Source organism: Orcinus orca, chromosome 3, assembly GCF_937001465.1.
Source record: "Orcinus orca chromosome 3, mOrcOrc1.1, whole genome shotgun sequence".
Taxonomy (NCBI): Eukaryota; Metazoa; Chordata; class Mammalia; order Artiodactyla; family Delphinidae; genus Orcinus; species Orcinus orca.
Genome location: NC_064561.1, coordinates 10,204,295 through 10,217,694, shown reverse-complemented (window position 1 = coordinate 10,217,694; position 13,400 = coordinate 10,204,295). Strand labels below are relative to the sequence as shown.

General features: G+C 42.3%; 2 protein-coding genes and 1 pseudogene across 2 annotated transcripts in view; 1 reads left to right on the top strand and 2 right to left on the bottom strand.

The window, feature by feature from the left end:
- Nucleotides 1-7,258, top strand: part of LOC101279162 (mucin-16) — a 65,735-nt gene extending 58,477 nt beyond the window's left edge. The window contains 4 exon segments of the mRNA XM_049707350.1: nucleotides 3,553-3,719; nucleotides 5,465-5,506; nucleotides 5,709-5,788; nucleotides 7,154-7,258. Of these exon segments, the coding sequence (XP_049563307.1) occupies nucleotides 3,553-3,719; nucleotides 5,465-5,506; nucleotides 5,709-5,788; nucleotides 7,154-7,258 (394 nt within the window).
- Nucleotides 7,259-8,791: 1,533 nt separating this feature from the next.
- Nucleotides 8,792-9,558, bottom strand: MBD3L1 (methyl-CpG binding domain protein 3 like 1). The gene is given in 4 exon segments (XM_004286951.4): nucleotides 8,792-9,097; nucleotides 9,099-9,470; nucleotides 9,472-9,504; nucleotides 9,506-9,558. Coding segments are annotated over 4 exon segments (570 nt in total). The 3' UTR covers nucleotides 8,792-8,985.
- A 270-nt stretch (nucleotides 9,559-9,828) lies between these two features.
- On the bottom strand, nucleotides 9,829-12,554 carry LOC101278672 (protein LRATD2-like; annotated as a pseudogene).
- Between the last annotated feature and the right edge of the window lie 846 nt (nucleotides 12,555-13,400).

Below are 13,400 nucleotides of genomic sequence, written 5' to 3'. Positions count from 1 at the left end.
ATGGCTGTACCACTTTTGTTTATCTGTACGTCCACTGATGGACATTGGATTGTCTCCACTTTTTGGCTATTATGAATAATGCTGTTATGATCATTAATATCCAAGTTTTAACGTGAACTTATGTTTTCAATGCTTTTGGGCATATAAATAGGAATGGGTATTATAGGGTCATAGGGTAACTATGTTTAATTTTTGAGGAACTACTGAATTATTTTCTACAGAGGTTCCACCATTTTATATTCCCTTCAGCAATGTATGAAGGTTCCAAATTCTTCACATCCTCACCAACGATTATTATTGCCCTTTTTTTCCCCACTATAGCCATCCTAGTGGGTGTGAAGTGGTAGCTCATTGTAGTTTTGATTTGCATTTCCCTAATGATTAGTGATGTTGAGCATTTTTTCATATATTTATTGGCCATTTTTATATCTTCTTTGGAGAATTGTTTATTCAAGCTCTTTACCCATTTTTAAAATTTTGTCTTTTTAATGTTGGGGTATAATAGTTCTTAATATAGTCTGGATACTAGACTCTTACAAGATACATGATTTGCAAATATTTTCTCCCATTTGAAAGGTTGGATTTTCATGTTCATGATAGTATCTTTTTTTTTTTTTTTCATGATAGTATCTTTTAAAGCACAACAGTTTTTCATTTTGGTGAAATCCAATTTATCTACTTTTTCCTTTGGATTCCTGTGCTTTTAGTACCATATCTAAGTAAGCAATGACTAATCCAAGGTTATGAAGATTTACTCTTATGTTTTCTTCCAAAGGCTATATAATTTTATCTCTTACATTTAGATCTTTAATTTATTTTCAGTTAATTTTTGTATATGCTGAGATAGGGGTCCAACTTCCTTCTTTTGCATGTGAATATCTAGTTGTCCCAGCTCTATTTGTTAAGTAGCCTATCCTTTCCCTGTTGTTTTGGAAACTTTGCTGAAAATCAGTTGTCCATAATTGCATGACTTTGCTTACAGACAGTAAATTTTATTCCATTGATCTGTATGTCTATCTTTTTGCCAGTGGCAGTGTTTTGAGTACTGTAGTTTAGTAGTAAGTTTTGCATTTGGGAAGTGGCGCTGTCCAGCGTTGTTCTTTCTCCATATTGGTTTGGTTATTCGAGTCCCTTGAAATTCCATATTAATTTTAGTATCAGCTATCAATTTCTGCAAAAGAGCCAGCTGGGATTTTGACAGGGATTGAATTTAATCTTTAGGTCAATTTGGGGAGTGTTATCATCTTAATAATACTAAATCCCCAATTCATGAACATAGGATGCCTTTTCATTTATTTAGGTCTTTTTAAAAGTCTTTGAACAAAGTTTTATAGTTTTGAATATACAAATCTTACATTTCTTTTGTTAAATTTATTCCCAAGTGTTTTGTACATTGTTTGATGCTATTGTAAATGGAACTGCTTTCTTAACTTTACTTTCAGAATGTTAATAACTAGTGTATAGAAATACAATATAGATTTTTGCACATTGCTCTTATATCCTACAATCATGCTGAACTAATAGGATTTAGTAGTGTGTGTGTGTGTGTGTGTGTGTGTGTGTGTGTGTGTGTTTCTTGGGATTTTTCTATATACAGTATCATGTCATCTGCAAATAGAGAGTTTAACATCTTCTTTTCCAACCTAAATGCCTTTTATTTCTTTTTCTTTCCTAATTGGCCCCATAAGAACCTTCAGTATGATGTGAATAACATATAAGAGGAGGGCAGACATACTTGTCTTGTCCTTGGTCTTAAGGGAAAAGTTTTCACTCTTCCACCATTAAGTATGATGTTAGGGGTAGTCTTTGCATGAATGCTCTTTATCAGGTTTGTAAAGTTTCTTTCTATTCCTAGTTTGTTGAGTTTTTTTAATCATGAAATTATATTTTGTCAGGTTTTTTGTGTCTATTGAAAACATGTGGAAAAAAAAAGAAAACATGTGGTATTTGTCCTTTATTCTATTAATATGGTATGTTACATTGATCAATTTTTTTAGATATTAAGCCAACCTTTCAGCTAGAGGTAAGAGTTTAAGACCTTCTCAAGTCTTGCACAGCACTCTTGTGGTCTTCTGGATACCCAGGAATACACTGGAGCTTTTCAAAGCCCCCTGTAGACATCTCATTCCCCAATTTTTTCTTTTAAGTTATTATCTCACCTCTTGTTTGCCTCAACTGGTATTGCTCCCTTGGGCAGATATAGTGTAAAACAATTACCACTGACTGTGGCAAGTGCCATGGGGTTAGGCTTTCCTCTCTAAACAAGCTCTGAACTACCATATGACCCAGCAATTCCACTACTGGGCATACACCCTGAGAAAACCATAATTCAAAAAGAGACATGTACCACAATGTTCATTGCAGCACTATTTACAATAGCCAGAACATGGAAGCAACCTGAGTGCCCACTGACAGATGAATGGATAAAGAAGATGTGGCACATATACACAATGGAATTATTCAGCCATAAAAAGAAATGAAACTGAGTTATTTGTAGTGAGGTGGGTGGACCTAGAGTCTGTCATACAGAGTGAAGTAAGTCAGAAAGAGAAAACCAAATACTGTATGCTAACACATATATATGGAACCTAAAAAAAAAAAAAAATGGTTCTAAAGAACCTAGGGGCAGAACAGGAATAAAGACGCAGACGTAGAGAGTGGACTTGAGGACACAGGGAGGGGGAAGGGGAAGCTGGGACGAAGTGAGAGAGTTGCACTGACATATATACACTACCAAATGTAAAATAGCTAGCTAGTGGGAAGCAGCTGCATCGCATGGGAGGATCAGCTCGGTGCTCTGTGACCACCTAGAGGGGTGGGATAGGGAGGGTGGGAAGGAGATGCAAGAGGGAGGGGATATGGGGATATATGTATACATATAGCTGATTCACTCTGTTATACAGCAGAAACTAACACCACATTGTAAAGCAATTATACTCCAATAAAACTCTGAGTCAAATAAAGACAAGCTCCGAAAATAAGGCTTTTTCAAGGAGCTGCCAGATAGGTCAAATAATGACAATTCAATGGCGATGGGTCTTTTGGGGAGCTCTAAACCCATTATGGTTTTCAAAGTTACTGAGCCCCTTGTGAGAGCAGGATGAGAACTGTGCAAGTTATAACACCATAACGTTTATTCCATTTACCAAGATTCAAACATTTTTTCTTAACTAAATGCTGTTTGAATTGTTACAAGCCTTCGGTTAATTTCTAGACTTCTGAAAAAGTTGATTTTGACCATGTTTGCCAGTGTTCTCATTGTTTTTACAGATTTTCAGAAGTCCTTACTCCAACATTTCAAAATGTTCTCCCTGCAGCTAGTTATTTATAAATTAATTCAATTAAATAAAATGAGACATTCAGCTTCTCACTCACACTAGCCATATTTTAAGTGTTCGATAACAATATGGGGCAAATAATGACTGTATTGGATAGTACAGATGCAAATGTTTACATCACTGCAGAAAGTTCTCCTAGACAGGACCAGAAGCAGGGAACCAGGAATCGGGGTAGAATTCCAGATATCCTTGTTCATCCCTTGTGTCCTTCCAGGTCTGAGCCCCGCAGCAACCACACTGGGGTAGATGCTCAGTGTAACTTCTCACCATTGGCTCAGAGACTGGACAGAGTTGCCATCTATGAGGAATTTCTGCAGCTGACCAAGAACGGTACCCAGCTGCAGAATTTTATCCTGGACAGGAATAGTGTCCTTGTGGATGGTAAGGCTCCCTGATCATTGGGGCAGAAGTGGGGGCTTCCAATTTCCTCACCTGGGGACTTTCCTGGGAATCTGGAGACTTTGGGATGAGTCAGCACTGAACTTTCCCAGGCTGGCAGGAGGTGCATACTCCCACAGATTTTACCCACTACTGAGGGAGAGGAAAGGACATTCAGTGGGATATAGGAGACGCTCGCCTTCTCCTAGACTGCACCATGCAATAGAACTCTCTTAGTGAAGGAAATGTTCTATATCTGTGCTATCCAGTGCATAAGCCACATGAGGCTCTTGAGCATATTAAACACAGCTATTGTGACTGGCTTTTATGGTTAATGATTTTTAATAGTACTGACTACCAGATTTTTAAAATTTCACTTAATTAAAATTAATTTTAATTTAAAAAGGCACTTGTTGAAGTAAGTCAGAAAGAGAAAAATACCGTATGCTAACACATATATATGGAATCTAAAAGAATAATGGTTCTAATGAACCCAGGGGTAGGACAGGAATAAAGACACAGACGTAGAGAATGGACTTAAGGACACGGGGAAGGGGAAGGGGAAGCTGGGACAAAGTGAGAGAGTAGCATTGACATATGTACACTACCAAATGTGAAACAGATAGCTGGTGGGAAGCAGCTGCATAGCACAGGGAGATCAGCTCGATGCTTTGTGACCACCTAGAGGGGTGGGATAGGAAGGGTGGGAGGGAGACCCAAGAGGGAGGGGATATGGGGATATATAGCTAATTCACTTTGTTATGCAGCAGAAACTAACACAACACTGTAAAGCAATTGTACTCCAATAAAGATGTTAAAAATTTTTTTTTAATTTTTAAAAAATTTTTAAAAAGTAAAAAATTAATTAATTAATCACAGCATATATTTTGTAAACCTGGTCTGAATGGAAGTAAGAATAAACCTCCAAGTAGATGTAGAAAAAAAATAAAAAATAAAATTAAAAAAAAAATTAAAAAGCACTTGTTCCTGCTCGTATCAGGCAGCACATCTTAAGAATTTGCCTGGGGTTGTACGAGCAGGGGGACCTGAAACCCTCTCCCATTGCCCAATGGGTGCTATGTGTCCCTACCCTCATAGAGTTTGTGTTGCAGTTGGAAATAACAATAGGCAATTTAAAATTATAAATTATTTGATGTGAACCAATCCATACTTGGGAGTGGTAATCAGAAGGCTTCCTGGAGGAAGTTACAGTATAGGTGAATCCTGGAAAATAAGCATTAAAAACTCAGTAAAGGAGAAGGGAGAGAACGTACTCATAGCCAGAGAAGAGAGTTTTGAGTGGGAATTTATAAATTTAAAGAGATCCCATGGTCTTGTCAACTGTGATGATCCATTCTCCCCTCCACTAGCATAAGAGGGTCCAGCCCATCATCAGTCATCCATTCCCAGAGGTATGATTTGAAATATCACTCTTGTAGTGTGATAATGGCTTTGTTATTATGTAGCAAAATATCCTCATTTTCCAGTGATGCAAACTAAAATGGAGTGAATCATCATTATGGCTACATGACTTTAATATTTCAATGGAATTATGGGATGATGCAAGGGTAGCAAGTGTTACTAATTTATACATTGGGTATGATACTGTTTTAACTGGATAAATTATATATTGTTATTTCTAGGTGATGGACGTTTATAATGTGGTTCTATTTTTCTGTGTATTTGAAAAGTTTTATTTAAAAAAGTAAAACACACTCACATGCATTCTCCATTTCATTCACTTTCAGGGTATTCTCCCAATAGAAATGCTGTCTTGACTGAGAATTCGGGTAAGCCTCAAAGACGCTCCAGCCCAGGATGGGAAGGGAATATTTTGATTCTCTGCCTCACTAAAGGGAACCATGTACCCAGGGTATTGGATGATGATGAATGTTGGCCAACCCATGCTAAGGACTTTGAGGCACAGTAGGGGGGATCAGGAGCCCTAGGGGAATGATAGGAGGTGGCTCACACAAGCACTTGTCTCCCCAGACCTCCCCTTCTGGGCCATCATCCTCATCTGCCTGGCAGGACTCCTGGTGCTCATCACGTGCCTGATGTGCTGTTTCCTGGTTAGCAAGAAAATGCTGTTGTCTTCTTACTATCAGGTTGTAAGAGCCCTTTATATATTACAAATACCTGTCTTCTGCTGGGGATATGTTTTGCAAATATTTTCTCCTAGTCTGAGTGTAGTTTGCCTTTTCCTTTTCTTAACAGCATTAGTCATTAGGGAAATGTAAATGAAAGTCATAATGAGATACCACTACACATGAGAATGGCTAAAATTAAAAAGATAACAAGTGTTGGTGAAGATATGAAGCAACCGGAACTCACATATAGTGCTGGTAAAAAATAACATGGACACATTTTTAAAAGTTACATTGGGGTTAGTAGATGCAAACTATTACATATAGAATGGCTAAACAAGGTCCTACTGTATAGCACAGGGAACTATATCCAATATCCTGAGATTAAACCGTAATAGAAAAGAATATAAAAGAATGTATATATGTGTATAACTGAGTCACTTTGCAGTACAGCAGAAATTAACACAACATTGTAAACCAACTATAGTTCAATTAAAAAATAAATTTTAAAAGAAGTTACATACATCTATGCAACCATCCAGTCCTAGGAATTTATCCAAGAGAAATGAAAACATATGTCTACACAAAGACTCGTACACAGATATTCATAATAATATCTGTACTAGCCAAAGACTAAAAACAACCCAGAAGTCCATCAACAGGTGAAGGGATAAACAAACTGTGGTATATCCACACAATTCAATACTATTTAGCAATAGTGCTGGATTATTAACACATGCAATGATTAATCTCAAAATAATTATGCTGAATGAAAGAAGTCAGATGAAAAAGAGTACTTACTGTATGATTCCATTTATAAACAAACTCTTGAAAATACTAGCTAATCTCTGAGGCCAGAAATCAGATCAGTGGTTGTCTGGGAATAAGAATGTGTTTGTAAATAGCAGGGGAGGAGGAATTGCAAAAGAACATGAGGACGATTGGGGGGATAATGAGCATTCCTTATTTCGATTGTGGGGATGGTTCGATAAGTTTATAATCCAAACTTATCAAATCATTCACTTTAAATGTATGCAGTTTACTGTATGTCAGTTATACATCAGTTAAGCTGGGGTGGGGGGAGGAAAACAGAAGATATGAAGGGGATATCAGAGAGAAAATGGTAGAAAAAAAAGAGAGTTAAAAGGAAAAGAGAAGAAGAGAAAGAGGTGAAAGAGGGAGAAAAGAGACGAAAAGGGCTGGGAGAGAAAATTAAGAGAAAAAGAGAAAAAAGGAAGAGAGACACACAGGAACATCAGGTCTCTGTGGCTGTGGCCATGTCCCTCCCCTGTAACCCCCAATACTTGGCAATGACTGGTCCATTCTGATGCCCTCTGCTCACCCTCACAGGTCACTGTCTCCAGGCAGAAGGAGGAGGAAGACTGTGAGGCTCAGCAACAACGCCTGGGCTATTATTACCTGGGACCTGAGGAAGCTGCAGTGACATCTGCTTGAGTCCCCTTTTCCCAGTCAGGTTCCAAAGGAGCTTGGCCGGAACAGAAATAAACCACATTGGTCAGTCACAACCTCTGGGTCTTTCTTCACTTGGCCCCTACCTGGTTCACACTGTACTGAGATAAAATTTTTCCCCTTCATTATGTCCTAAAGACAACTGCAACTTCTGTCTTACGGTTTCACACCACATCAACCCTCAGGGACACAAGGATTGGTGAAACAGGCACAGACGTTGTCAATGAACAAAATCAACATCCCACTTAAGTGTGAGGTTTGCCTACCTAGTCACCCACTACACACGTCTCTCCTTGACTCCTGCACAGCCATCACCCCATCTCTATTCCTCCATATTCTGCACCCCCTTCCCTGAAGCCCTGACAGTCTCAAGTTCCCCTTGAACTACTTCGTTCTCTGATGTTCAGATTCACCAGAACATCCAGAAAATCTGCCTTGGTGACTCCTTTCCCTCATCACAGGTCCTACAAGGTGGGAAACAGACCAAGAAGGAATGAGTGGGTCTGACATGACTCTGCAATCAGCCCTGGGACTTGGGAGCTGAAGTGACTAGGTATCTGGGAAAACTGAATCCCTGAGTAATACCAAACTCTAGAGAGATAGGGTCTGCTTTGGATTTAAAGATTTATAAAACTCAGGGGAAAGGTCTGAGAGAAAAAAAGATAGTCTTTTTTTCATTTTTTTTTTGCACTGAATCTAACCAAACAGTTAAAGCAGAAACTCTCTAACAGGCAGTGTGAAGCATCCCAGGCATGAAACAAATACTACAGATGCTCTATTATTGTTTTACTACAGATGCTCTATTATTGTTTAACACCTCGCTCTCAGAAACTATAAATCCCTCAGACAAAAGTAAGTCATGATAAAGAGGATTTGAATAATACAACATGCTTGATGAGGCAAACAGGCAAATAAATCCCAACAAGCAGTGACTTATTGTTAGATTAATGATGCTGAAAACAGTCTCTTTTGATATCATGATACCCCAAATGGCATGTCAATTTTCATGAATCAAATTTTCAACACATAAACATCTTTAAAAGTAAGGAAAAGTTTGGTATCTCATTATATGCAACTCTGAATTAGCATGCAACAACACAAAAATAGAGACCTAGTAGTAGATATCTTACTTGAGAACATAATTATAACAGCTCTTTAATGAAATATTATTTTGGAATCTACTGGGTATTATACAAAACAGGATAATCTATTGTGAAAAGGTAGGTTTTATTCTGTGATTGTAAGGGCAAAAAAACTAAATAATTCCATAACTTTGATAACTCTCTATTGACTTTAAAATACAAATAAATAACATACATAGAGAGGAAAATGAGATAACAACATGAAGAGGAAAGATCTCCTCTTCTCACCAGAAACCAAATCACTCCCCTCAAAAAGATCACTGTCTAGGGAATTCCTTGGCAGTCCAGTGGTTAGGACTCGGCGCTTTCACTGCCGTGGGCCCGGGTTTGATCCCTCGTTGGGGAACTAAGATCCTGCAAGCTGAGGGGCCAGCAAAAAACAAACAAACAAATATAAATAGATCACTGTCTATATTTTCTATGCCACACAAAAGAATTTAATGAGAGAAAAGTATTGGTTTATTTTAAAGTTTCAAAAGCTCAAAGCAAGAAAAACTTACAGACACTCCAGAGAGTCATTAATAAAGTGCTGTGGTGTACCATTTCATCTGCACCATTTTCTCTTTTTTTTCAACAGTGTTTGTCAGGACATCCTTCTTAGCCCCTCACTTTTTCTGCCTTAATAGCTAGCCTGTCTGCAATCAATGCTATCCTCAGGCTCTCTCTTGCCATCTTCACTTTCCTGTTTCCTGATATCTTCCTCAGTCACCGGAAATTGTTTGCAGAGGAGCTGTGAGATACCCAGACCAGCTCCTGGAATCATCTCTGCCAAATCTGAAGACTGGGCAGGGGTGGGCCTGGGGCTGGAGTTCAGACCACCTGTGAGAACTCCTGGCAGAGATTCACCTGTGCAACTAGTTGCAAGTTTTTGCAAGGCTTTGGCAAGATCCAAAGTACTTAAGGGTTCTCTGGTTCCACTGAACACCTGGAATCCATGCAGTCTCTTCTGCCAGAGCACTTGCTGGGGCTTATCCAAAGTTTCCTCCCATTGATGGCATCTGATCTCATTGCCAGGATAGGATGTGATTCTAGCAACCAGCCTCTTGAATATGTACAGACATTCTCAGAGGGATGGAGGTGCTTAAGCCATGCTTTGGATTGGTTTCTACAATCACGTTGCTTCCTCTGTGAAGTCTTGACCATCATGCTTCTTTTCTTCTTATCCTATAAAATTAATCATGAAATTGTACAGGACAAAATAGTTCTAACGTCTTATTCCTAAGGAGAAACAAATATTATTAAATATATATATATTTTTAACATCTTTATTGGAGTATAATTGCTTTACAATGGTGTGTTAGTTTCTGCTTTATAACAAAGTGAATCAGCTATACATATACATATATCCCCACATCTCCTCCCTCTTGGGTCTCCCTCCCACCCTCCCTATCCCACCCTTCTAGTTGGTCACAAAGCACTGAGCTGATCTCCCTGTGCTATTCGGCTGCTTCCCACTGGCTATCTATTTTACATTTGGTAGTATGTATAAGTCAATGCTAGTCTCTCACTTCGTCCCAGCTTACCCTTCTCCCTCCCCGTGTCCTTATATATATATTTTTAAGTGCCAATGTAGCCATTGCCCGGGCATTAAAAACTCTTATCCACAACACTGCCATTTTCAGGAAAGATCCAACAGTTGATGTGATTCCCTTTTTTGGAACCTTCACTGGTGGGTTGTTGCTTTACTTTAAGCATGATAACCCTAAGAAAACTTCCAACGGAATCACCATTCTGAAGCATAACATATTTCACACTTCTGGTACCCTGTAAAAACGTTTGCATTGCACTGGAAAGCAGCATCTGGAGCAGATCTATCTCCTCTTCTAGTTCATTTTCAAGCCCTATTATCAAAAATCTCTTCTCTAGATGGAGAATGCTACTCTTGGTATGGATTTTACAGGCGTTCTTCCCTCAAATTCAGATTTCTCACAAAGACGTTTGTAACAACAGCTGGTCACTGCTATGCCTCAGTGTGATCTGACGTTCACTTTCCATTTGAGGGCAAAGGAGGGAGACAGAGATGAGGGAGTGAAAAAGAGAGCTGGCTTCCCCAGCCCCCAGAGCTGCTAGACAGTGCTGCTCTGTTCTTCCCTACTGCTGCCTGCACGTTGGTCATTTCTTTCAACTTTCGCTACTGTGTTAAGCATAAAAGAAAATCCAAATCTGTTAGGTATTGCAGGCTCTCTGTTACATGTCTTTACCCACATTTATCTTGCTCCGTTTCTCCACAACCAGGAGAATATAAACACAGAGCTTATTACTAAACTTTCAAGATTATTAAACACAGGAACTAGATCTACATTTCCAAAAGGAGACTGATACTTCTTCAAAGTCCCAGACCAGGGCTGAGTGTGGTACATCATTAACAGTCAATGATGACAGTGAAATATATATATTTGACCCTGTTTGGCTGCTTCTGTAGTGGATACTTTATGGGGTGACACCAGCCAACGTGTGACCTGGTGGATGAGCAGCCAAACAGGTTTAATTAGATCAGAGACACAAAGGGCTATTCCCTCCTTCGATAACAAATAAAGCAGCTGTAAGCGCCTACAATAGCAGTCGAGAAACAAAGGCAGCAAAACAGAACCATAATTGGTCCTTCTCCTAGCTGGCCTGTGATTTACCTGTAACCTGGGAAGTGACAGCTGGAGCAGGAGACTCAGCTAGAAGCCAGCTCCAGAAGATGAATTGCTTGGGGATGGGGAGGAGGGAGGTAGCAAAATCTCTGTTTTGTAGCCCAAATTTACTCAACTATTTGTTACACATCATAGAAGGCTGCTAGGTTTTAGCCTGCTGCTCCCAGACCTGGTCCTGATTTCACCAGATTTGCACGCTAGGAATCCCATAAAATAAATCACCCCCTACTCCCGGATCCCACAGACAGCTCCGCGGGGTTAACGCCACCACAAACCGGCTCTGGCCTTAGTACAGGGCATCCTCCAAGCCCAGGGTGGGAGGCGAAGCGGGTAGGAGGCAATGGCAGGCGACGGTACTCCGACTTTTCTCCACCCCCGCGCTCATTAGAAGCGTCGATTTTTGGATCCAGGTCTAGCAGGGATTAATTGTCAGGCAAGTCAACAGTTTACCCCACTTCAGAAAGGACGAAAGATTGAGCGGGCGGACAGGAATCTCCCCCTGCCAAAGGGCTCCTACCTGCTCCCTCTTCCTCCTCCGTCCAAGATAACAAGCTCAAGCCAAAGCCTGCGCATTTCGCCAACTCTCCGTTTTCTAAGTGGCCCAGGAGCCCAGACAGGGACCACAAGGTGGTGGAGGAGGGAGTGAAGGAAGGGAGGGGGCAGCAGGTGCTGCAAACAGCTTCGTCTCACAGCTCCGCACTCAGCTCGCGCATCAGCGCACCACTGCCTTTCGGTCCTCCTCCTCCCGGCCTGGCGCAGTCTGCGTGGCGTTGCGTTCGCCCTCCTCCAGCTCCGCGGGGTGCAGGTGCTTGGCGAGCTCCCGCAGCACCGCTGCACGTCCGAAGTGGTCGTTGTGCCGCTTCTCCATAATCAGGTCCTCCAGGCTCTGGAACTCGAGCTCGTGGCTGCGCTGGGCAAAGAGCTGGATCTGCACCCCATAGGGCTGTTGGCCGAAGCGCGGCTCGTCCCCGATCTTGAACCCGCGCTGGCCTAGGCGGCATCAATCGGGTGAAGCTCTCGGAGTGGCATCTGCTCAGCTCGCGCTGCGCACCGTGGCGCTGGGGCTCCGCGGCTCGTAGCTGTAGACGGTTCACCACACGTCTCGCGTCGGGTGGGAGGCTGTTGCTCACCTCCAGCCGATGCACATGCACCTGGAAATAGCCCACGTATACAGTCCAGTTGCGGGTACTGCGCCTGCCACACGAACTCCCCCAGGTTGCCAGGTCGGCATTTTTGAGCAGGTTCTTGGGCGTGTAGGTGCTCAGCGCCACGGAGCCCGCGCAAAGCTTTTCTGGTAGATGCAGTCGTGGCGGTGGAACTCAGAGCGCCCCACCTCGCGCAGCTGCGGGTCAGAGGTCCACGGCGCGGGCAGCGGCTGCGGCTCCACGGCCTCATCATCATTGGAGAAGATGTAGGAGATTCCGATGTAGGGCCCGTCGGGTCGGCTGTGGGAACTTCCTAATAACTTAGGCGGGTCATTTTCTCCGCATGCTTTCCCATCACACTGCAGACGCAAGATCACACCGCCGAGGGAGAAAGCGGAACCGCCACTAGGGTCATTGGCACAGGTCTCCGGACAGGGACTGAGACCACCCGCGAGAAGTGGAGGCCGTGGGGAATTTTGGGGAGGGGAGCGCTGCACCCTGAGACTTCTAGGGGAGTTTGCAAGTGTGGGCTCCGCAGTTCCTCTCCTGGCGCGGTGGCAGCGAGGCTGGGCAGAGGGAAGGGACACACGTCTTGCCCTTACAGCTACATCGCGCCTCAAGACTTGAAGGTAGGAGGGCACTGCCTGTTCACACCATCCCCTCCCTCCTGCTGGGCCTGCTGCTCCCCCTCAACCTGCTCTCGGGGAGGTGGGGCTCCAGAAGGAGAAGGAAGCAGCCTTGCTGCCTGCCATTGGCAGCTCCTGCTCAGCCCTGTGAGCAACAAGCACCAGATCAGGAGAGCTGGGGTTGTACGTAGATCCTGCTCCCGGCTTCCCCAGGGAAGGAATACAGACTATTAATACAGGGAGGTCTGTTGTTCCTCAGCTAACAAACTGCCTAGAAGGTAACAATTGTATAACTTTCCCCCTCAACCAGACTCAAAATGTACTTTCAAAGGCCAAAGCGTTTTTCACTGCCGGCACTCCTGTCCCTCCTCTTGCACATGTGCCTGAGAGGGCTGGGAGTTCTTGGGTGAGCTACAGACCTCCATCTTCCTGGTAGTTCATGGTGATGCCACTGACTGTCCCCTGTTGTTGCAGGCAAAGATGAATCAACTCTTAAACTAAATGAGGCCTGCAGGATGGGTACCCTCCAGGAAGATACAGTGTAGAAGCCTGTGAAATCCATGGTACCTACCAGG